The sequence below is a fragment of the Brachyistius frenatus genome, unplaced genomic scaffold (genome assembly GCF_029030835.1).
Source record: "Brachyistius frenatus isolate BFR_SWC_R1_liver_20210118 unplaced genomic scaffold, ASM2903083v1 Contig_5, whole genome shotgun sequence".
NCBI classification, from domain to species: Eukaryota; Metazoa; Chordata; class Actinopteri; family Embiotocidae; genus Brachyistius; species Brachyistius frenatus.
Window position 1 is genome coordinate 553,976 of NW_027210604.1, and position 23,634 is coordinate 577,609.

The following is a 23,634-nucleotide window of genomic DNA, read 5'->3' on the forward strand; positions in this document are numbered from 1 at the left end:
TATAAAAGACGATGACAGTGACGACGGTGACGGAGCTGATAGTAGATTTGTTGTTGTTGTTGTTGTTGTTGTATAGAGCAGAAGCATTTTCCAGGAATCAAACCAGAAGGAGTCCCAGATCCATCGTAGGAGCCTGAAACCACAGTTCTGGTGACGGCTGACTTGCACGTCGAGTGTGTGAATTTCTACGTGTTGAGTGTTTGAACGAGTTCAAACAGTGCGCGTCTTAAATCGAGATACTGGAGCTGTTCGGTGACGAGAACAGACCCCCGAAAATCATCTCTGGGTTTTTGGTGTCGACTGATAGCAGGCGATCGGCACGACCTCTCGTTCTGCGAGCGTCTGCCTGGAACTACTTTCCCTGCTTGTAGAATAAGTGAAACTAAGGTAGGTAGGTAGGTAGGTATTTACTTTATTAATCCCCGAGTGGGTGACGAAGGCCGATTCACCTGAAATCTTTAACAGACACTCTCCAGATTCGTCTTAAAACTTCCCCTCGGTTTTTCTATTATTGCAGTTTCACTAAGAAAGTTTGAAGCGAGGACGTGACCCCTCGCTTGCTTTCTTTCCACCAGTAAACACCTCAACCTGTGTTTGTCGGAGTATCTGAGTTGTCATTTTTTTCCTGACTAAAAGATCTTTGGATATAACTCGATGCCTGCCAGCACTCAACCTCTTCCAACATGGAGCGCCAGAGGGATGATTTTGGTTTAGTATCTGATTCCTCCCAGGCTGGCTGTCATCTATGGATACCGCTCGTATTCGTGTGTGATCGTGTGTATATACAGTACGGGTACATCCGCGTCAGTTCTGGTGACGCTTCATGTGCAGAGCCAGGTGGTCCGAGCGCGAGAAGCAGCGGCTGCAGGCGATACACTTGAAAGGTTTGGCGCCGGTGTGCTTCCGGTAGTGTCGGGTGAGCTCGTCCGATCGGGCGAAGCGCCAGTCGCAGCTTTCCCATGTGCAACGGTACGGTTTCTCACCTGCGGAGAGAGGAGGAAAGGGTTGTCAGCGACGTACCGAACATTTTCTCACTTTTACCTTTTTGCTCATTTCACTTCAACGGTAATTCCCTATCGTCTCGAGACTGTCTTTCCACTCTCTCATATGTACGGCGTTGGACAGATTGTCTCTTCACTCAGAGAACCAAGGTTACGCTGTAACCACACTTTCCAAGCCAGGGAGGGAGGGAGGACTTTTCATATTCCCAGCGGCCGATCACAGTAAAATGTTTAAGGGACATAGTGTGTAACTTAAAAAAAAAAATCTTGTGAGACAAGAAATACAAAAGCTTTTTTTCCCACAAGACTTCAAAGTTATTTACTTCCTTCTAAGCAGGTGAGTGGTTTCTGTTTACGATCATTCGCCCTGAAAATCGACTTCCAAATAACTTCAGAACATCAGACAATCTGATCGGATTATTCTTTTCACAATCTTTTCGGCTTGTCCTCTGAATAAAATTTTCTTGCAGCCAAAATCAGTGCAGTACTTTTCAGTAAGTGTCAGTGAGAAAGTATGTAACTTGTGGTTTTCATGGCTCCCTCCTGTAAACACTCCTCGCTTATTTCCACGAAGCTGAACAAAGATATAAAATCGCACAAAGTTTATTCTCAAGTATCGTTTCAAGTGCAGCATGTGTGTGTCACTGTTAGTAAAGCGTGTTGGTTACAAGACACACCTTTATTTACAGTTACATTATCAGATCAAGTGTGTGCATGAAAGAAATATTTGTAATGTTATTTTTTATTTAAATGCAATTTCTTAACAGCAAATTCAGTTTTCAGAGATTAAACATTTGGACCTGAATGCAGCAGGTCTTGTTTTTTCTTCGTATTTCTGTGTGTGTGCCTGTTATCGAAAGCATGTCTTTCATGGCACACTTACAAAAAAAAAAAAAAGAAGAAAGATATAATTGTAACATTGTAACAACACTGAGCATTTCTGAAGTCCATTAATTCATCATCGAAGTCATTTACATTCACAAGAAGTACAAACTTGATAAACTAATGTCTTATTTGAGTATTTTACTCATTTGGGCGACTGTTGGAAACAGCTGAGCCGAGTCCAGTGGGAATTTAGTAAAATTAGGACGCACTTAAGAAAACACAGGAACTGGACGAACAAGTCAAAGAGTGCAGTGTCGGCGCTCGACAGAGACCCTGCAGTGGGAGCTGGTACACATTTCGGCAGCTAAAACGTCTTCGTTAAAAGTTCCCTGTGAAGTTTTTGACCTCCAGCAGCACTTGAAGAAATGTAAACATGTAAGAAATTTAGAATATACGTCCCATTTGTTACACCTCAAGAATACCCGCAATGCTTTTTGGTCAGAAATCCTGAAAGTAAACGGATCATCGCGTGCCTTTAGTATGGAGTTAGTTATGGATTATTTAACTGAATGCTCACTTATTTTACCTGTAATATTGTTCATCTAAGAACTACAACATCCCGCTGTTTTATAATAATTATAAGGTAGTAATGGGTAGGAAGGTGTGATGACAGAGAACCTGTAAAATGTCAAATTCAAAGAGTAAATCCAACGCGACACTTATCCCACCCCACCCAAACATTGACATTTCTTGGCTGTGCCACAACGTGCTATTGCCAAACAGTTAGCTAATCATCAACAAAGAGAGAAAAAAAAAAAAAAAAGCCCTGTTGAATAGGGTTGGTATGCACACCAGAAAAAAAAAGTAATCCTTCATAGCCAGGGTGAAAATTAGTGTATTGGAGAATCAATGCAAGTCAAGAGCACAAACACGACTGAAAAAGGAGACAACTAAACGATCGAATTCTGCTAAAGTTAGTTTCTTTAAAATGTGATTCAGTACTTTCATGAGGCATAAGCACTTTATTCTTTGTTTTCCTTTCTTTATGTAAAGTGTCGTTAGCTGAAGTGTCATTATTCCAGGATATAGAGGATCCAGTCTGTGTTCAGTATTAGTTCGTTCCAACATCCAGTAAAAATGTATATTCTTCAGAATCGTCTTTTATGTTGTCATGTTTTTCACGTGTTTTAAGAAGTAATTGGACTGCAGTGTTAACGTGACAAAAAGAAAACCCCCACAGTTGTCCTGAAGGTGTTTTAATGCCATAAAAAGTCATTTCTAAGTTGCCCTTGGTTGAGGAGACTCTCCTATCAGCTGGTGTGGAGGGAGTGTGACTCTCTTGGGCTGTGCGGGTCATCAAGTGCTCATTACCAGCATTGGGCCTGTTAGCGCTGATTAGATAGCTTCTGCTATTGACCATCAATCACAGGGTGACAGCTCTTACCGGAGCGAGGGGGTCCAAAGAGCAAAGAGGGGGATTCAGGTGACAGGAAGAAGAAGAAGAAGAAAAAAAAAAGGGGGGATAAGAGACAAGCCATTGTTACTGCGTTTTTGTTTGATCTAGTCTCTTATAATGGCTCCATAATTCCCAATAATCCAACAATCATTGGTTAATCTTTTCTTTTTATTTTATCTTCATGCTCAGTAGACCCCTTATTTGAACAATATCCGGTTTCTAAATGGGAACCGATCTGGATGTGTGTGCAGAGGCAGAGCACAAATGTCTCCGTATAAAAGGTTGAGGCTCTCGACCCACAGGTGTGTTTGGTTTTTGCTCCGTAGCCGCGCTGCCGGGGTCAAAAGCACAGCCGCCTCTCTCAGACTATTATCCCTGAAAGCTGGCAAACACACCGGTGAAATACGACACATACGCGCACATAAACAAACACCCTTGACTGATATATGCCCCTAGACAAGCTGCCAAAAGGTCAGGTGAAAACATAAGACCTCCATCCATCCATACATACGCGCTTTCATTTTCCTTCAGCCTAAAATGGGACACGTCACTCGTGTACCATTTCAATTTAAAAGAAACTCTGAAAATTCCTCAGTTTCAGTCCACACGAAGTCAATGTGTTTGAGCACATAAAGCCGAGTACATGCGTTTGAAAATCCCAATTTTGTGAGTGGAGTTGAAAAACCGGGGTTTGACAATGCTCACAAATAAATGTCAAAGAGGCAGATTTTCCTCTGACTGTTGGTGGTGCTTCAGGTTTTTTTTTTTTTATAACCAAATCTTGACTGAAAACAATTATCAAAGCATAGATTTAGCAAGGCTTACTTTTGAAGCCGAGCAAGTCTCTTTGTTTCCCTTTTAAAGTTCAAGTGAAATTAGGGAAATCGCATCGAAAGCATGTTAACTAACACACAGACATTTCGATGTCCATTTCTCAATTCACCGAGCTGTTGATGACGTTGACGTCTCCTTTGACTTAAAAACCTTTACAGGCATTTGTTTGGGAGAGACAGCAGATGGAGGCCGATTACAAACGACAGAAATATTATCTCTTGAACACACACACACACACACACACACACACACACACACACACACACACACACACACACACACACACACACACACACACACACACACACACACACACACACACACACACACACACGAATGAATGAGTGCACGTACTATGGACACGTCAATGAATCATAATGGACAAACACAAAAACACACAGAAACGTACAGCCACAGTGCATCAATCACTCTGAACAAAAGTGCTTTGTAACAGGCTGCTGTGTACTTTATATGGAGGAGGCATACTGTATGTACTCTATAGGGCGCTGCAAGGCTCTCTGGTTCACTGCGAAGATTCAACTTCTGAATAAGTAGAGAATAATGTTGAAATCAAGTACAAAAGTTAGTTTTGTAAAACGAGAAACGACAGATTTTCAAGCCACACGTGTCCTAATTTCTTCGACCTCAAACCATTCGCACCATGACACAACTGCACACAGTCTGCTATAATTTATCAGTAGTGTAATAATAATGTTTTATAACCATCTCTGCCTTGTTTTTTAACGGAGTCAAAGAGCAAACACTTCCAGGCTCTCCAGGACGCCCATAAACTCTCTGTGGACCTCTTCGCTTTATCAGCTCACTCTGTGTTTGTGAAGAGGGCTGGAGGGTCCCCTAATCAGGCCGATAGGACTCTACACTCTTTACACACATATGCACACAAAGATGTACACTAACAAGAAAAACTCAAGTGGCTGCTGAGGCCACGGTTATGGTTGGCTCCTCGAACCAGTGGGAGGGGCGGATGGTTATGATAGAGGCGTCGACGACCGTACTGTAACAACAGGTACAACAATGCACGAGAGCTCCCAGGTGGTTTATGCTTTGCTCAAAGGCGCTTTGGCAATGGCTGCTTTTCCCATTGATCACATCACAGTTGGTACAAGGATTTAAATTGTTAACCTGGATGTGTACTAATTTAACCGGTATGTAGTTAAATCCCACCACTGGTTGTTATGTGACCAAAGACGGTTTTCTATCTTGCACCAGACAAAGTTTCATAGCAGAACGACCCAAACGAACCCAATTTGGTAGAATAAGCCAAGAAATCTACAACACGCCTTATGCATCAAGCTCTTAACCCGTACGAGCCAGTCCCAGCATGCATTGCGTTAGGAGACCACACTACATCAACACAGATAAACATATTTACACCGATTTAGAGTATCAGGTCCACTTGACCTGTTTGTTTTTGACCTGTGGGAGAAGCGCAACCCGAAACAAACTAAGGGTTTGAAGAGTATTTTCACATACAATACTGTTCACAAAGGGATTTCAAAGCCAGGAATGTCAGCTGTGAGAAGACAGTGCCATTCAATGAGCCATTGTTCCACCCTGCCAAGAAAAGCAACTCCAAACTTAACATGTAACATACAAAAACCAACCAGCTGCTCACGTTGGCCAAATTGGAACTTAATGTCTTGGAAAGATCTTGTGAAAAGATTGCTGACTCTACAACAGAAAAGAAGATTGCAAAAGTCGAAAACGAATGCTAACTGAAAGATTAATGGCACGTAACTTACCGATAGTATCGCCTTCAAAAAAAAAATCCCAAACAACTCATTTCTCTTCCACAGAATTTAATCAGACATAATGAGGGATGAGGTAGGGATGAGGTCTCTGCGGACATACTCATCGTAATCAAACTCTGATAGTTCAGTCAGAATGAATCTTAGTCACAGCGATCACAGGTCAAATGACAAACTGACCAACTGCTGGTTCCGTGGTGTGAACTTGAAAGAGAAAAGAAAGCAATAATGTCAAAAATGTCTCCTTAAATTTTTTTGAGTCTGTATCAACCTTTCAAATTCCAAATTATTCTCTGTTATTAGACAAAATTACAATTACAGTCTGTCAATCACTGTCCATAGCATGTAAAAAAAGGGTGCATTTCTGAATCACAGGTTTGAGGCTATAGGGAATTGATCATCTAAGAAGCTATAATGCGGGTTATGTTATCTTTTTTATTTGTTTTGGATAAGAAACTGGCTCCAGTATTATTTATGAGTTTAAAGTTGTAAAACAAAGAGATGCATTAATCAATTCTGGAAAAGATAAAGCCTGAGTCACTTTCAAAAGGTAAGTGTAGAGTCAAATATAACTTCACAATTCAGCACACTTGGTTTAAAGTTAAGGTGCAAGGTTAACAAAGTGATTAGGAATATAATGCGAGTTCAAGGAGCCAAATGAGACTGTTTTTGACATATTTAGTACTGAATCGGTAACTGTTAACTTGGTGAAGAGCTAGACGGCATTTCAAGAAGTCATAAGTTCGAAGATGCGTCAAGTTACATTTTATCTGGAGCAGTGGAAAATTTCTGGATTGTTTGTCTAAGAAGAATAAAATGCAGTGCAACCAAAATAAAGGCGGACCTAAAACGGAGCCTTGAGGCACTCCGCAGTTCAGAGAATGCAGAATAACTCTTATCAACAGTGACATGTCTGTTTGAGGGATCATAGATGAACCAGTTTAGAGCAACAGAGATGGCAGAGGAATATCCATCCAGCACACCAGATTTGTAGAGAAAAAATAGACAGAAGAGGAAGAGGCAGTACGTGTTCTTTACCCTTATACTGCATTGTTTTGTTTACTATTCTCACTGCATATTTTACAGCTTATTTGTCTTTTCTGCTGCTGTATCCTGCTGCTGCTGCTGCTGCTGCTGCAAACAACCAAACTTCCCCCCTGGGATCCATAAAGTTTCATCTTATCTATTTATGACCGCAGAGAGATCTGCTTCTATTTGATCGTTCGTTCATGCGTTTCTCTCTATCGCTGTTTTCACACTGGGGGAGCTCTGCAGTTTTTTTTTAATCGCATGAGTAAATCTCCAAAATCCAGGTCTGAGGCCACTGGGAATCCGCAGGTTTCATCTTACAGAAGGGAAACACATCGAAACCAGCCTTCCCCCATTCTGCAACCAACCCCCCGCCTTCCTACTCCTACATCCTCTGAAAAGGAACTGAAAAGCAGGAGTAACTGGTTTGGCCTTCGTTTAACAGCGCGTCTTCCCTCCTTTTTTTTTTTTTCCTCTTTTCTTCATCTCACCATCCTCCCTTCTTTCTTTGTTCTCTGGGGAAGCTCGGAGGACAGGTATGAGCACGTATGAACATGGTGGAGAAAAAAACCCCAAAAAAACTCCAAAGCGAGCTAATGTTGCTGCAATGTTTTTTTTTCGGTTCACTCTTCTACTTCATAATCATCATCATTATCATCTCTATTATTGTTACTGGGTGTATCGAAACTGGCAATGTGACAAAATATGCAACATATAAATAAATAAGATTAAAGCAAATGAATACAGAGCGTGATAGTTAAGAGACGGTTTGAATCCCAGGATTAGTAAAAAAACTTTGAACAGGTAGAGTGAAAAAATAAAATTTGCTCAAGGCCAAGTCAGAATTTCTGGCCACCCAGAATTTTATTTGCCATAAGTCATGTCTTTAGGTTACGTTGTACCTGAGAGAACTGGAAATGAATGTTTTGTCACAGGATATTTTTACCGTTTTGTAATCATGCAGCCATCTGTCAGTTACTGACAGAAAACTAACCAGAAAATCCAGTCACCTGTTGCTGCTGCTGAGGTAGTTTTATCAGACCTCACATCAGCCAGATTATCGTTTGGTGTGTTCAATGGCGCAATTCTCCGGCTCAGGTAGAACACTGGAGTCTTGCTTTGATTACCTAAGTAGAATTAGCTGCTTCATTTATACTTCACCATGCTGGTTTATACATCAGCTTCAATGGCAGACAGCTCACGAGTAGCAACCAATCACACCCATTTGCAACAAGGGGTCAATTGATCAAAATGTCTCAACTGTACGAGGGTGGATCAGAAAGTTCAGAGACTGTTCCTGTTGTGTGCGAACAGTGTGACGCGCATGGATCAAAGAGAAGCTATAACCTTCGTGAGTAAGTAGTCCAAGTTTCATCGTTCGATCGAAATCGGCACTCGAGTTGCGCATCGTTTTGTGAGCAGTTGTCGGGACGCCTCAGAACGTCACAGTAGAACTCGGTGTTGACAGTCTGACCCTGGGGGACGAATTCATGGTGTCAAAGAAAACCCACCTGGTTGCCCCTGACCTGATGCGCCTTAATCGGTCTTGGACATTGACGTTACACCTATTGGAAACGCAAATTTCACTCCAAATGTCTCTCGAGACTCACTGCTTCTCCGTACGCTGATTTCCAGAGTTTGACACAAAATTTGACGTGCGTCCTCACAACACTCGGGAGTACCCACTCATGAAGGTAATAGCTTTTCTGTGCTCTGTGCGCTGTTGATGCGCAACAGCAGCAGCCCCTAAACTTTTTGATCCATCCTCGTATGTATACAAAGAAGGTTGCTGTTATATGTAGCGACAAAAACTGTATCCAAACAAAAGTAGGTGGAACTGACCAGAGATTTACCGATCGCAGAACTGAGAGACGAGAATGCGAAATTATAAATAATGACAAAGACACACAAATCTATTTCTATTTGGAGTAGAGTTCACTCTTCTTACCTGTGTGTGTCCTTTGGTGCGCCTTCAGATGAGAGCTCTTTGTGTAAACTTTGGTGCAGCCTGTGAGGAAATCACAGAGAGATATTATGAGCTGGGTCGCCGGCAGAAATGCGCACAACTGACACAAAGTCTGTCCCGAACATGCAGCAGTGGTTTGATTGCCGATTGCCGAGTTATTTTTCAGAGATGAGTCAAATCCACAACATATGGGACTAACTGGCAGGAGTGGCTGTTTTAAAACTTTCATCAAAGCTTTAAATCTCGCAGGGTGTTGCAGTAAACCATGTTAGTAAATAGGAGTGATGCTTCAATATTTACTATGTGTGTGTGTGTGTGTGTGTGTGTGTGTGTGTAGGCGGACACAGCATTAAATTCTGTTTTATATGTTGCCTCAGGCACTCTATACATGATCAGCTGCACTCCCTGCAAGTGGGACACAGAGCCTCCATGCAGAGGCGAAAAGTGGCGCCTCCACTCGTGCAGCAAAGTGCCAGGCAAGTAAACAAAACAACAAGTCTGTTCATATTTCAATACATAAGAATCTTGGCAGTCATCCAGTGAAAGCATGAATCCAACAATTAAAACGCGTGTGTGCATGAAGGTTGTTTTTGTTTTTTTGTTGCTATTTTAATCCACTGTAGTTTGTTTTCGGGTCACGTCACCAACATCTCATCAGCAGCCCACTGACCGGACAATCAAACAAGGTCATAGCTGAAACTACGCAGCATGGAAGTTAGTGCTGCTGCAATGTTGTGCATGTTCGTGCGCCCGTGCCAAATACCACAATGGTGCATACTGTCCCAATTAATGTCAGTGCAAGACAACTTGTTTGCTACAAGTCGAAAACTTTGTGTTTCTTCTCCCCAGGGGAATAATTATAGTCTTATTAAGGAAAAAAAAAAAAAAATCAAGTCAAGCATGTTGTATTTTGATGTATCCGTAAGGGAACTGAGAATAGACCACACACCTGCATAGTCACAGAAGTGGATCCTCCTCTTCTCCAGCTCCGGGTTGTTCCGCCTGTTGTATTTGGGACCCGTCAGGACCCCCTGGCCGTGTGTCATCAGCAGGGCGTGAGGAGACAGTCCCGTCACCTTCATCCCTCCCAGACGCTGATGGTACAGCGGCGGAAGCTGCGGCGCTAAGCTGAGCAGCTCTGCCTCGGCGTCCGGGCTCCCGGGCTGGGAGTTGGGGGGTGACGGCGGTAGGCTGTGGGGCGCCGTGTGCTGGGACGCGCCGTTCGGAGAGGCCTGGTAGTAACCGTGGTGCTGCGGCAGCTGGTGCTCTGCCATCATGTAGCCGCCGTTGGCTGTCGGCAGTGCGACGCTGCCGAGGTTCAGCATGGTCCTGCTGATGGCGGAGCCGTGGGCCGACGGGCTGCTGTGCGACAGGGTCATGGTGAGGTCGGCGCAGCTGGTGACGGGCATGTGGTAGACCTGCGGCTGAGGAGGCTGCGGCCCGATGTGAAGGTCTGTGTCCAAGTTTGACTGCTGCTGCTGCGACACGGCGGCCACACTCAGTCCTCCAGAACTCATGTCTGGTTTGATGAAAACGTTGTTGACTACCGGCGGCACGTTGAAGACGGAGGTGAAGTCCGGCAGCGCCTGGGTGGTGCTGGGGTTGGAGCAGGGCACGTCCAGCCCCGGTTCCGTCTTGATCTGCTGCGGCGTGAGGGTCTTGTTGTTGGGCCGGTAGAGGCCCGTGCGGAGGTGAGTGGTGCTGGGAAGGATGAGGTTGATGTTGAAACTGTAAGGAGTGGAAGGTTTGTCTTCTGAGAAGTACTCGTCAACCACGGAGGCGCTCTCTCGTCTGTACTTCTTGTCGGTCGTGTCGATGGAGTGACTCAAGAGAGGACTGTTGACCTGCGGCAGGTATTTGTCCAGTTCCAGTCGAGTCTGGAAAGAAACAAATGGGAGACAAGATTAGAAAAAGAACTCCAAATTCAAATCCAAAAGATTTTTCTGAACTTTTCTAGACAGACTGGGGGGAAGTCGAGATGTTATTTTGTCCAACTTTCTTTGTCTCCTTCTCGTACTGATTTCCCAAATTCCCTCCATCTCTTTCAATTGACACTAGATCATGAGCTGAGGTTTATCCAGTAGTTCGGTTGTCCAAACTCAAAAACCCAAGCAATCCAAGACGTGCAATGCATCTTGGGCAATTCTCTGTTACGGTGAGTATCAGTATTTGACCTCCTTCTCTTCCATGATTAATTTCTTCCATTGTTTGGGTATAATCTGAAAATTTGGGAGAAAAAAAAAGAAGCTCCTTTTTTTTTCTTGCGGAAAGACCACCAACACCAAAGGTGTCCAGAAAATGACCTTCTTTTAAGTACAGGGAAACAATCACTCTGTAAAATGGTGCACGACCACTGCGAGGAGTTTTAGAGAAGTTGGTACCAGGACTTCCTCCTCCATCATCCTCCCTTCGTCATACCTCACATTCCTATTTCTCAGCGGAGCTCGCTGCCCTGACAAACAGCCAAGAACAGGCTTTGGGACAAATAGCTGAACATGGAATTCACCTACTTTAAACTTTATGATACTGGACCGCCATGTGTTTCACATTGTTTGGAGATGTGCATACAAAAGTGCTGCAGCTGATTTACAGTGTATATATATATACTACTACATCTGCACAGCTGAAAACCTTTACCTTTGGTAATTTACTGTGCAACAGGTATCCCCCACTGGGACACAGGAAGGGATGAGTTTCACTTTTCTATTTCATTTGGAATAGAGAGAAGAAGATGCAATCAAGCCACAAGGTAAAAAAAAATCAGGTAAAGAAAAAAAAAAAAAAAAGGGAGACAAAAGGGAGAAAACAGACAAACAAAAATAACAGACTAACATTTCAACCATAGTAAGATGTGTTTATGGATTTTCAGTGTAAATTCAGATTCATGTGAGATCATACAATCTTAACTGTTTTTGTTTTTTTTATTCGTGAAATTAAACAGTATAAATGACGTATGCTGACAAATAATTTAGGAATACCAGAAAAAAACATTTTCTTTGCAAGATTTTTTACAATCGATAAATTTAAGACAATAAGGTTATTTCACATAAAACATATCTGTACTAATTTAAAACAGGTAGGGAAACAGGAGGTTATCAGGTTTTCCATGCAACAATTACTATTAATAATATGACAACCAGAATCTGTGTTGAAATACAAAGAAACATTTCAAACAGGACTGGACAGGCAGCGTGTAGAAGAAAATAAACTGCAGGTATTTTCCCCTGTTTAAGTAGAAGGCATTACCTGATCTCCATCCTTGATTAAATGCTGTGTGCATCAGTGCATGCGTGTGTGTGTGTGTGTGTGTGTGTGTGTGTGTGTGTGTGTGTGTGTGTGTGTGTGTGTGTGTGTGTGTAATTCAGAGTCTATGAAGCAGACAGTCGCTCCTTTAGAGGTGCACAAAGCGTTAAGTAAAGAAACCGTGCTGCAGGGACCACACACACACACACACACACACACACACACACACACACACACACACACACACACACACACACACACACACACACACACACACACACACACACACACACACACACACATAAATGCATGTATCACTAATGCAAAACGCTAATGCGCCATAAGGTACGTATGCCTGCAGAAATGCACACTTTTTATGCACACAAACTGACTGGCACACGCTTAACTACACACACACACACACACACACACACACACACACACACACACACACACACACACACACACACACACACACACACACACACACACACACACACACACAGGTGGACCGTTCCCTCCGTGGGTGTGGCCGATGGTTTTATTCACAAAGAAGCAGACAAAAAAAAATAAAATAAACACTCAGCCAAACCGAAACAAAGGCTGAAGGTATGAGAACGTTGCAGTGAAACCCAAACACTGTCAGGTAAAAATAGACCTGTCAGACTGATCCAATCCTACAGATAGGACGAGGGGTCGGGGGAGAGACCAGAGACGGAGCGCAAACAAACAAAGAGAAGGACATGAGGAGGAACTACAGTCCAAGGAAGAGAGAGAGAGAGAGAGAGAGAGAGAGAGAGAGCGAGAGAACCGCTTGATCGGCCAAAGTGAGCAGCAAATTATGAAACTGATACTGAAGTGCGAATGAGTCAGCAGAGATTGAAAGAAGCTGCACAGAAAATCCTCGTAGGGAATCTGCAAAGATCTGAAAATCTTAGAAATAAAACGGTTTAACATTTTTATTTCGAAGTCTTAAACAAACAACGTTGACTGAAATGATCCAATTATGTATTTTCACAATCGACATATTTAGTTTCTGAGATGGAGATTTAAGTTTCGTCTTGACTGATCAGTGCGAGAGTGAACTGTATCCAGTTCTAACAGGAGATCATCGACCCGCGGCTCGCTGGACTGAATCGAGCCATTTGGGACAAATGACCTAACAAGGTGCTGATGGGCTCGAGGTCGCGTCCAGCAGCTGAACGAGTCGCACAAAGGAGGCGAGGAGGATCTGTTTCAATGAAGTTATTCTGCAGCGCTGCTTCAAGTGCCAGCGCGCAAACACACACACACACACACACACACACACACACACACACACACACACACACACACACACACACACACACACACACCTTTGTTAATAACCTGCTGATATATTTTCACACACAAAGCTTCGAGGGTTATTGCTCTCTGAGTACTTCAACCTGGGAGGTGTTTCCATGCTGCAAAAAATGTGTCCTATATTACATTTTTTGCTTCTGCTTCGTTTTGTTTTTTGTTTAATTCAAAGTTATTTGTTGTTATTTGTATGTGCATATATTTGCTAAAGTCAGATTTACAAAGGTGTTATCATTGCAAAAAAAAATTCTACTTAAACTATATTAACATTATGTACAGATTTCGTTTTTTTTACTGTTCTGTTGAAAAAGACCAAACATCTAGGCCCAAAATGTGTTCTTTTACTTGCTTTTTATTTTCCCCAACAAACAACTCGTTAAAAAACGTATTATTTCTCGCACATGGTTTTGTTTGACTGTTTTCTTTGCGTGCGAGAGCAACACAAAGAAAGCTTCGAAGACCTGAGTGAGAGCCGATATGTCCGCCGTCTACCCTTTTTTGCATGTTGCCATATTCATGCGTCTCTGTGTACATTGGTCTGTCTGTGTGTGTGTGTGTGTGTGTGTGTGTGTGTGTGTGTGTGTGTGTGTGTGTGTGTGTGTGTATCCTGCGGCGCGAGGACGGACATCCGTCGCTCGTTTCTGGTCGACTCACGCCGCCTTGTCATCGGTGCAATCTGAGCACCCGATGAAATGAAAGTCTCGGGTATTTACTGAGGGAAAAAAAGAAGAAAAAAAAGAAAAGAAAAACAAAAACAGCCTCTCTGTTTGCCACACTGAGAGCTCCTGTGTGTCTTTCAGGACGGGACACAGCCGGGTTTCTGTGGTTCCTGGGGTGCTGGCAGCTGTAACCCTCGGGCGCCCTTGGTCGTGTCCCCTGCCGGCCTGCTGGCGATGCGTCTCGCTGTCAACCTCTCTTCTCTGACTCGCCTGCATCTTTTCTCACTACTGACATTTATCTCTTTAGTCGTGTTTTTCTCGAAAGCGCCCGTCCATTATCTGTACCCGCTTTATCCTGAACAGGGTCGAAGGGGATCTGGATCTTATCCCTGCGGACTCTTTTTTTTTGTTTTGGGGCCAAAGGCGAAGGTGCAACCCGGACAGGTCGCCAGTCCATCACAGGCCCAAACACAGAAAGACAGGCAGAAACACAAATGCACGCTCGCCTTCACAACTACGGGGAATTTAGAATCACCAGTTAACCCGACATGCATGTTTTCGGATGGCGGGAGAAGATGCCAACTCCCCACAGAAAGGCCCCGGTTAAGGCTCGAACCAAGACCCAGCTGCCATGCCTCCTTTATGGAATACATGTGCAAAAAAACCAACTTTTTATGGGTCTATATGAAGGTACACTGAATGGAAAATCTAGCTCACGTAAGTGAAAACCATTGATTAGAAAGTCTTGTAAAAACAAAAAGAAGAGAGAAATTCGCGTCCGAACACCGACAGAGAAGCTGAAATGTGTAATTAACATATTTCTTAAAATTACAAACTTTGCTCACATACTCACCAAACAGCCCACGAATAATAACATCTTTAAAAGTCATTTAAAATGAGTCCCTGCCCAAAGATAGTTCCCTTTTCAATACACAGGAATTCAAATCTCCTGTCAAGCCTTTACAGCCTTCAGGAACAATTAAATTTCACCTTTTCAATACCATAAAAGGAAAACAACATTTTGACATTTTCTTTTTTCATTTGTCCTGCCGCTAAAGACCCTTGTTGGTTGTTAAGTCTTTGATACATTAAACAAGAGACACGGCAACCTCAAAGCGGCCCGGTTTATGAACTACAGCTCAGAACGCCTCCGGATCGTTTTATGCGGTAAATGAGGAGAAAATCTTTGGCCGAAGACCGAGTCGGTTAATAATTGGAGAACATGCACAACCGTCCCGCTATGAATCCTTCTGCCTGATAACAACGTTCTCTTATCGGCTGTGTTCTGCTTTATGGGACGGAGGGGGAGTTTCCACACTTGCGGCCAACTTGACGTCCATCCTTGAAGGACCTTCGGGTGCTTTAGCCCCCCACATAATCCATGCTTTACAATACTGCGGAGCAATTTACGGAGCTTAAACTTGTGTTTCGATTTCTAACAAGTGTTTCTTCTTCATTGTCTTTGTAGTTTCCATTCAATGCGCTGACCGTATGAAAATCAGCTCACAGAGACTTCAGACTTGCGTGCCACAGTAATAGTAATCCACTCCACTCCACTCCACATATGGTCTGTTTTGCTGATACAGTCAAACTATTGTTGGATTCATCTGATATGGCTTTGAAAAGTCTGCACTTTTTAAAAAAAATTTTTTTTTTATCTTGGGCACAATAATCCCCCAAAAACAAATGTCCTAATTAAATAAAATCAGAGCTATTCAACTCAATTTGACTTTTAGAAGGAAATAAAAAAACAAACCCAAAGAGATTAAAAACAGAAAAATAATCAAAGCAGCTTTTTGAGCCCTGACCCCAAAAAGCCTCCGAGCTACAAGGTCTGCAATCTCCATCAGAGCCCCCCCCCCCCCTCCACCCACCCCCCGCCCGCCCTCCTTTATCCGGCTAATTGCAAAAAAACAAATGGCTACTCCAGCACTCCACTTTTCTTTTATTGCTTTCAGGAATGCAGAGAAGCGGGGGCCATTCGCCTTTTTGGATCAGAGCTACGTCGTCTGCTGGCCGTGAATCATTAGAGCAGAAATCACGACAGCAGGGTCACCGGAGCGAAAACAAAACCTTTGAGACCACCGTGATGTTTTATGGCCGCTGATGAACAGGCAGATAAGGAGGCTTGTTTTTGCTTCCCGGGACAGTGATGAGTAAAGACAAGAGTTAACTGGACAAAATAAACTTCCAGCTTATCTGAGTAAGTGCTGACAACCGAAAAGATCACGTATTCACTTGTTGTCAACGGAGACCATTGGTTTTGACTTATGGGTAGTCTCTCCCTATTTCCTGGTAATCATTCTGTAAAAAAAAAAGAAGGGACATTTCAGGAGTTTGAGAGAAACTGCAATATTCTTACATTCCCAGTAACACGTCATCCAAGCAATGATCTTTGTCACCTGTTGTCCTATTTCTGTCTTTTATTTCTTCCGAGTCTTTGTTCTGTGTTGTCCCACAAAGCAGAAAAGATCCTTCTCATATTTAACTAGGCAGCAGATGTTTGGGGAGGGTTGAAGAAGAAATGAAAGGAATCCAGTGTCTAACTACATTTTTTTTTTTTTTTGCTGCACCATCAAAATGATTTCACCTTTTGTTTTTCACTCACAAGAGCAATTTGGACTGTTTTTCCAGACGAGCGAAGTGTAAACGGTGGCGGTCATTAAAAGAGACTTTGCAGCTTCAGTGGATGAGTTTTCAGACCACAGACATTAGGAAACAGTCGAATATGAATGTCTGCGGGCGGCATGTGCTGTCTGGTCGGGAGACACGGGGGCCGGGCATGCTGGGTCCGGGTGACATCAGCAGACCAAATAATCTGAGCAGAGCGCGAGTCACACCATGAATCGCTGCTGGGTTTCTCATCAAGACACAACAGGAGGATCAGACTGAATTATTGCTTCAAAAACACATCAGGTTGGATAAATAAAAGATTGTGCTTGTTGATTGGGCAGGTTTGCGAAAGCTGAATGAAAGATCTCTGAAAAAGTTGCCAAATTTGTTTAATTTCACCTACAAAGAAAAGACCCAGAGTCAAGATACACAACCATGAACAACAGCAGTGAGAGTTCAGATAAAAAAGAAAAGAAAAATACAGCACTGACAGCAGCAACATGAGCGCAAGAACAACACTCAGAGATGCTATAAACTTTGAAATGAATAAATTCAAGAGTCAGAAACCAGAAATATCAGGTGGAGTTCATGAGCAGCAGAAGAACAATAAACTAATAACGAAACCAAAATCTGAAACTCTGCTTTTGCAACGGACCTACTTTCCAATATCAAATTTCAAACTACACTTTAGATTAAAAATGATTCAAATACTCCTGAATTTCTGACTAAAACAAATGACTAAAGCTTCCTCACATCCCACTTCTCTTCACCGAACACCGCGATGAATCCGGTGAGTTGAGACTCGTGGCCTGCACACACTTGCCTCCGATGCAAATCAGCTGCATGTGTTGTCCTGGAAGTCAAATCATTAGTCAAACCACAACCATCTCAGACTTCAGCTGCACGAAAATCGACTGTCGGCAACGAGGGGCCCGTAAAAAGAGGACGACAATGAGGCAGCGGAGGACCAACGGCGTGAAGGAAATAAAGGGTCAGTCTGGTCTAAACGGTGACATCAGAAACATAAAACTTCAAACACAACGCGCCTCCACTACAACGGCAGGGTGTAAAAAAACCATAATGAAAACAAAAGCTGAAGCCATATCTGAGTATTGATCTGCAGGAATCATTAAGGCGTGACTTCTCGATCTGGATGCCGTGAAGTTACTCTGTAACTTCGCCTGTCGTCGGCGCTCACCGGTGATACAACGACAAAAGAATCTGGAGTAAGGTTTCATATCAGTTACTTATTCTTCTGAGGAACACGAAAATATCTGCTTCGGATTTAAAAAAAAAAAAAAAAAACTTCAGCTCTTGCTTTACAAAAATCTTGATGCTTTTAAAGGCTGATTCTTTATTTATAGAGAAAATGTGCAGCTTTACTCACTTCTTTTGATTTTGCTGCTTATCAGGGTTTTATATCATAATAAACTGGGAATTTATTTTTAACTTGGGCTAATAGTTTGGACAAGACAACAAACTTTTAGAAGTTCTCATCAGGTTCTGGTTTTAACGCGGCATTTTTCACCGGTATTAGTAGAATAAATGACAAATCCAATATTCAAAAAGTAATCAATGACAGAAATGTCTGCACTCTTGTTGCATATTTTGCTTAACTACAAGATGTTTTACCATTAAATGGCAACTAATTACATATCTCTTCTTTAGTCCAAACCAATCCAGCCAAATGACTTCTACTCAGACCAGAAAACATCACAGACTTAATTTAAACCTTGGACCTCAAAGTTGCTCTCATTAAACGATGAGTGCAGTTATTGATGTTCAAACTCAGATTTACCTGCAGTGTTGTCACACGTCACAGCAATGTTCATTACAAAAGGCTCTACACAGATTTATTCAAATGAAATACCTGTGTTGCAGATTAACTTTCTAGATTTGAAAGCCGGTGGCCAGAAATTTTCTAAATGGGCGACTGCAAAATTACCCAAACACCTCAGGTGAAGATGTTACAAAAGAAAGTTACATAGTTGACTTAAAGGCCTCGTTCACAACCGTTCAACGCTGCTGAATTCCTACCAAGACTCAGAAGTTATGAAAAGAAACATCACCTGGTGTTTTATAACTGCATTACCCTAAACCAGCAAAGAAATATCACCTAACTCTCTCAGTAACAGCGTTTTAGTGTCTTTCAGCTTTCAAAACTCTCATTAATCAACTTTTTCCACACACAGAAGTCAGTAGCGCAGCTTTTAACAGCTAAGGAGTCACATGTTTGCTTCAGGGGGTGGTGGAGACCACAATTGAGCTAAACGTTCTTATTGGCCTTAGATGAATTGGGACTTAAGTTTAGTTTAAAAAAATTCAAATGATCCTTTGTTTCATTATGTCAGTTAACAAAAAAAATAAAAATGAAGATATACCTCAATGTATGCAGATTTAGACAACATGAGTCCACTTTTAAACAAAAGCTTCAGACTACAAGTTAGTTTCACTCCATTTATTTGAGGACTGAACAGCTACAAAAGGTTTTAAACCATATTCAAAAAACAAACAAGTGATGGTAATTCTAGGAGTGCAGCAAATTTAGCCAAAAGATCGGTGAGTACACCTCCTCTTTTGACAAATTACACCGCCGCACAACAAATGTTTTGACACACGATAAAGACGACAATACCCCAGCTAACCAAAGCCCTGCATGTGACTGGTGTTCGACTGCTCTCCCGAGTCTTTCGTTGCTGCTGTGTGACTTTCTCATGAGGTCAGCCTTTATCATCGTCTCTCTCGCCTCGGGGCGGCCAATGGAGATGCGGGCCCTGCTCAGACAGGTCGGGCAACATACAGCTGTCACGACACCGCCGAGTTAAGCGCTCTTTAAAAAAAAAAAAACACAATGGCAGAAAGGCCCGTCTCAGAAGAAAAGTAGGAAAGTGAAGAAGAAAAAAAAAAAAGGAACGAGAGGCTTATTTCTACCCCGATCCCTCTGTTTAAGCTCTGCTCGAGTCAGAAACCTTGTATTTGAAATAAAACTACGAAAAGAGGAGGAAAAGTGGGTTCAAAGTAAAAGAGAGTGCCTTCTGTCTTCCTGCGTTAACCTTCGTGGTGAATAAAGAGCATTTAAGGTAAACTTTCTTGAGCTACAGCTGGCGTTCATTTGCATGCGGGGCAACTAGCTCACTTAACCCGACTTCTCTGTACTTGATAACATCATGTTTTGCATAAAAACCAAGCATCGCATGTTACAGCAACAAGAAAGCAGTTCAATTTTGCTTAGAGACCAAATTCAGAGCAACCCGGAGAGTAAATAAACCAAACTGTTGCAGAGAATATCAAAGGTAATTCCATAATTGTAAGTTGTGTGCGTGATTCATTTCAAGCTACTGTATAATGCCGATTATATCAGAAACCGAGCAGACGGGTCATGATTTTGTCTCATGATGCTCCGGTCGATGATTGACAGCTCAGTAAAAAAAAAAAAAAAAAAAAAAAGCGTGCTGCTCTGCCTGGGTTTATGTTTTCAGATGGATTACACTGTAATTCATGGAATCCCACAAGCACACAGACCAGTCCAGGCTATAAAATACTTGTTTTACGACAGTAATTGTGACCTACATTTATCTGCAGGGAGAAGGTACACAGTGTTTCCTTCCATCGCGCGGAAAACACAGAATAGAGAAATGAAGACATGAGAAGAAAAGAGAGAAGAGCAGTCACAAGGAGCTCTTCAGCTTCCAGTATTGTTCCACCTGTTAGAACCATTTCAGCTTACTGATTTCATATTTGAACACTGAGGTACAAATGTTTTCCGTAACTCAAAACAGGGACGATTAATTATGCGATTTGTTTATAGTTTGGAATCCGAGTAAATTCCATTGGTTCGTACAAAATAGAAAGATAACAATACAGCAGATGTGGAAGTTCTGTGGTCGTGTGGCCAATTAAATGAAAACTGAAGCTGTATGCATAATAAACACCTAACTACAGCTATGCCATCCAATAAAACTGACAGTCCGCTCCGTACAAATATTTTCCTCCACAATGAGTCATATTCATGTTGTACAAACATGCAGAGATCGGAATATGTATGAAAGCTGTTGAGAGACGACGATAACTCTCCAGGTTTGCTTTCAGTCCATGTTTGCATAAAAATCCTCAGCATAAATCCCTGCCCACTCCACTGATGCTTTGTGTTGCATGCAGATTCAACACATGACAAAGTGTGTGTCGTATTCGCGGGCTATCACTATCAGAACAAAAAACAACAACAACACCAGAACAAACAGTACCAACGTCTTTAACTTGGAGAAGCAGTTTTAGCTGTAGATGTTTGGATCTGTTTAGCAAACACCTGGCAGGAGACCAAACTCAGCACCACACGCAGGCGTCCGGTTTCAACGTGCAATTCGCAGCCATTGAACTTGTGCTGCGTTGTTCATGTCAACACAGAAGTCAAAATGTTGTTTATCCTGTTTGTATGATTAATATTCTACGATCAATCGGGCGCGATTGTCTGCTACGCAAAGCCACGAGGGCCTCACTGAAATGTCCAGGCACATTTCAGACATTACAAGCATTCACTTGCCTATCTTGGACAGACAGATCTATGAATAAGTAGAAGCAGGAAGAAGAAGTCATTCTGCAGACCAGCTTTAGAAATTCCACCTGCCTGTTTTTTTTTCTTTTTTTCGTGTGATCAAACTACACGGTTGAAGAGATTCTGCAGGAGATGGTGATCAAAGATTGAAAGCATGAAAAGTGTTTGTAATAATCAAAAACAATCACATGGTGTAAACTTCCTTTTTAAAATAATATCGCACGTATAAAAAGCCTGTTTTCTCTCAGATGAAGTCCAACAGTCAACGACACACACAAACACAATAAGCCTGTTATCGCTTCTCTCCATAAATGTATTACCAGTGATGTATTGCATGGCCTGATCCTGTATTCACAGATAACATTGCAGTTATAAACACAATCAATACAAAGTGCATTGTGTAAGAATGCCATCATCATATCAATAAAATCTGAGCAACCTATCTAATTCTATTCAAATCTACATGACAGAAGGATAAATTAAGTTGGATTTGAAATGCCACAAACAGTTTACGTGAACTTGACCTGCGTTGTCTGACCTGTCAGGTGTCTGTGTGGGACTTTAACCTGCCTGCCTTTACAGGAGAGCTGCTTCTTCTCAAAGGTGAAAGCAGCCTGATAAACGGGAAACAAAAGCACCTCGCGGGTATTTTATTGCAGCTCATTTAACCTAAAAAAAAAAAACCTACTTTTTAGTTTGACTGTGGTCAATTTTTTTTTCCATATTGTCTGTTGAGATTCAAAAGTTAAGATAAAAAAAAAAAAAAAAAAAAGTTTTCAAAACACCCAGAGAGGCCAGACCGAAGGTTCTCCCGAAGCCCGGCTGCGCTCATCGGGTCAGCAGAGATTCTTACCCCGGGTTTGACGTCCTCAAACACGGACGTGTCCTCGGCTCCGTCCGCCCCCGACATCCTCACCGGCTTCAGCTGCGTGAAAACCGCCCTTTCTTCTGTCGTGTGCGGCGGATTCATGGCCAGTCCTACACTCGCTGCCATTAAAACTATCACCTCAACGAGTTTATCTGCGTCAGAATTGTGTCTGTAAGTACATACAGAGTTATTGACGTTAATTTGCGCCCTATTGGAGCTGAAGGCGACAGCGTAATCCACAGCCCTCCGTTTTCTTCTAGCTCTACAGGTTGGCTTTACCTGAGCTCAAGTACGGACCTGCTACCTGGAGGAAACTGTCGCTCCTCAGGACAGCCAATCAGAGCGGACGGTGGATCTTACGGACCAATCAGCTGCGTCGAGGGAGGCGGGACTCACCTGAGAGAACCCACGAAGGAACGAACACACACACACACACACACACACACACACACACACACACACACACACACACACACACACACACACACACACACACACACACACACACACACACACACACACACACACACACACCTATAATAAAGTTATTGCCTAAGGAATACTTTTTATTCTAGCCTGTGGTGTTTCCTGATTTTTTTGGGGAAATTTATGGAACAGTGTGTATCCCCGCCATTCAAAATAAATAAAGAGTCCTGCTGATTAAGTTCAACTGTAGTATATGGTAGAATTCGTGGTACATTTTACATAACCTATTAACTTATTAATTATATTTGAAAACTGTTTCCAAGTAATTAGGATGGGTAAAACATTGAGTCTTAGTGACAGTGAGTAATTGCAACACCCAAGAATTGGTATAGTTCAACGGAAACATACAGAGGACAAAGACCATCTGTGATTGGAAAGCCAAGCTTGTGTTTTATTGGATGCAGGAATACGTAATTTTTTTTTTTAGTGGGTTAGGACAAAGATGGACAAAAACATTTATGCCAAGATCATTATAGCACGGTTCACCTTTGAGTTATTTTACCGAGGACACCAAGGAGACACGCTTTCCACTTTAAGGGTGTGTTGGATAGTTTGCTATTGAGTGTCAGAGGCTTGGCTCAGAGGAAATACCTCTATGTTTCTGTCCTTCATTGTTTCTGAAACAATATACGTGCTTATTTAAGGTCGTGGGAAGCAGGGATGCGCAGGGTGCCTGCAGCTTCACCTGGCAGATGGAGAAGCTGCACATCCACGACCATAAATGTAGAATATGATAGTTTGATTTTAGCAGGCTTAGGGTCAAAAGGTCACATGTGACGTGACCAGAAGCAGGTGCAACAGCTCAAGAAAATGTTAGGGTTTCTAGTCACTAGTGTCTCAGTGATACAAGACACCTTCTTATGTCAACGCTGTGGGAGAGATTTATCTTCCTGTTTTCAGAAATAACAAGGAAAGCTTTGTTCATCAGAATTACAAAATGCGTTGACGTATTCTTAACAAGTCAGTAGATGTATTTTGAAGTGGGACGTGGT

At 42.4% G+C, this 23,634-nt stretch overlaps 1 protein-coding gene across 2 annotated transcripts; it reads right to left on the reverse strand.

Moving 5' to 3' along the window:
- Nucleotides 1-391: 391 nt before the first annotated feature.
- klf5l (Kruppel like factor 5 like) lies at nt 392-22,394 on the reverse strand. Of its 2 annotated transcripts, XM_069716005.1 has the most exons (5): nt 22,142-22,394; nt 11,518-11,583; nt 9,830-10,757; nt 8,863-8,922; nt 392-983 (listed from the first exon to the last, which is right to left on the reverse strand). In XM_069716005.1, the coding sequence occupies exons 1-5, from the start codon at nt 22,280-22,282 to the stop codon at nt 805-807; spliced, it is 1,374 nt and encodes a 457-aa protein (XP_069572106.1). In that variant the 5' UTR covers nt 22,283-22,394; the 3' UTR covers nt 392-804. The 2 variants fall into 2 exon arrangements, with proteins under 2 accessions (XP_069572106.1, XP_069572115.1); XM_069716014.1 differs by lacking the exon at nt 11,518-11,583.
- Between the last annotated feature and the right edge of the window lie 1,240 nt (nt 22,395-23,634).

Bases quoted from the DNA above. Each gene is read 5' to 3' on its own strand.
- klf5l (XM_069716005.1), bottom strand. From the start codon at position 22,282: ATGGCAGCGAGTGTAGGACTGGCCATGAATCCGCCGCACACGACAGAA. The intron at 11,584-22,141 runs GTAAGAATCTCT...CAAATGAAATAG, and splicing joins TTGAGGACGTCAAACCCGGG to AAAAGTGAAACTCATCCCTT. The intron at 10,758-11,517 runs GTAAAGGTTTTC...GTTTCTTTCCAG, and splicing joins TGCACAGTAAATTACCAAAG to ACTCGACTGGAACTGGACAA.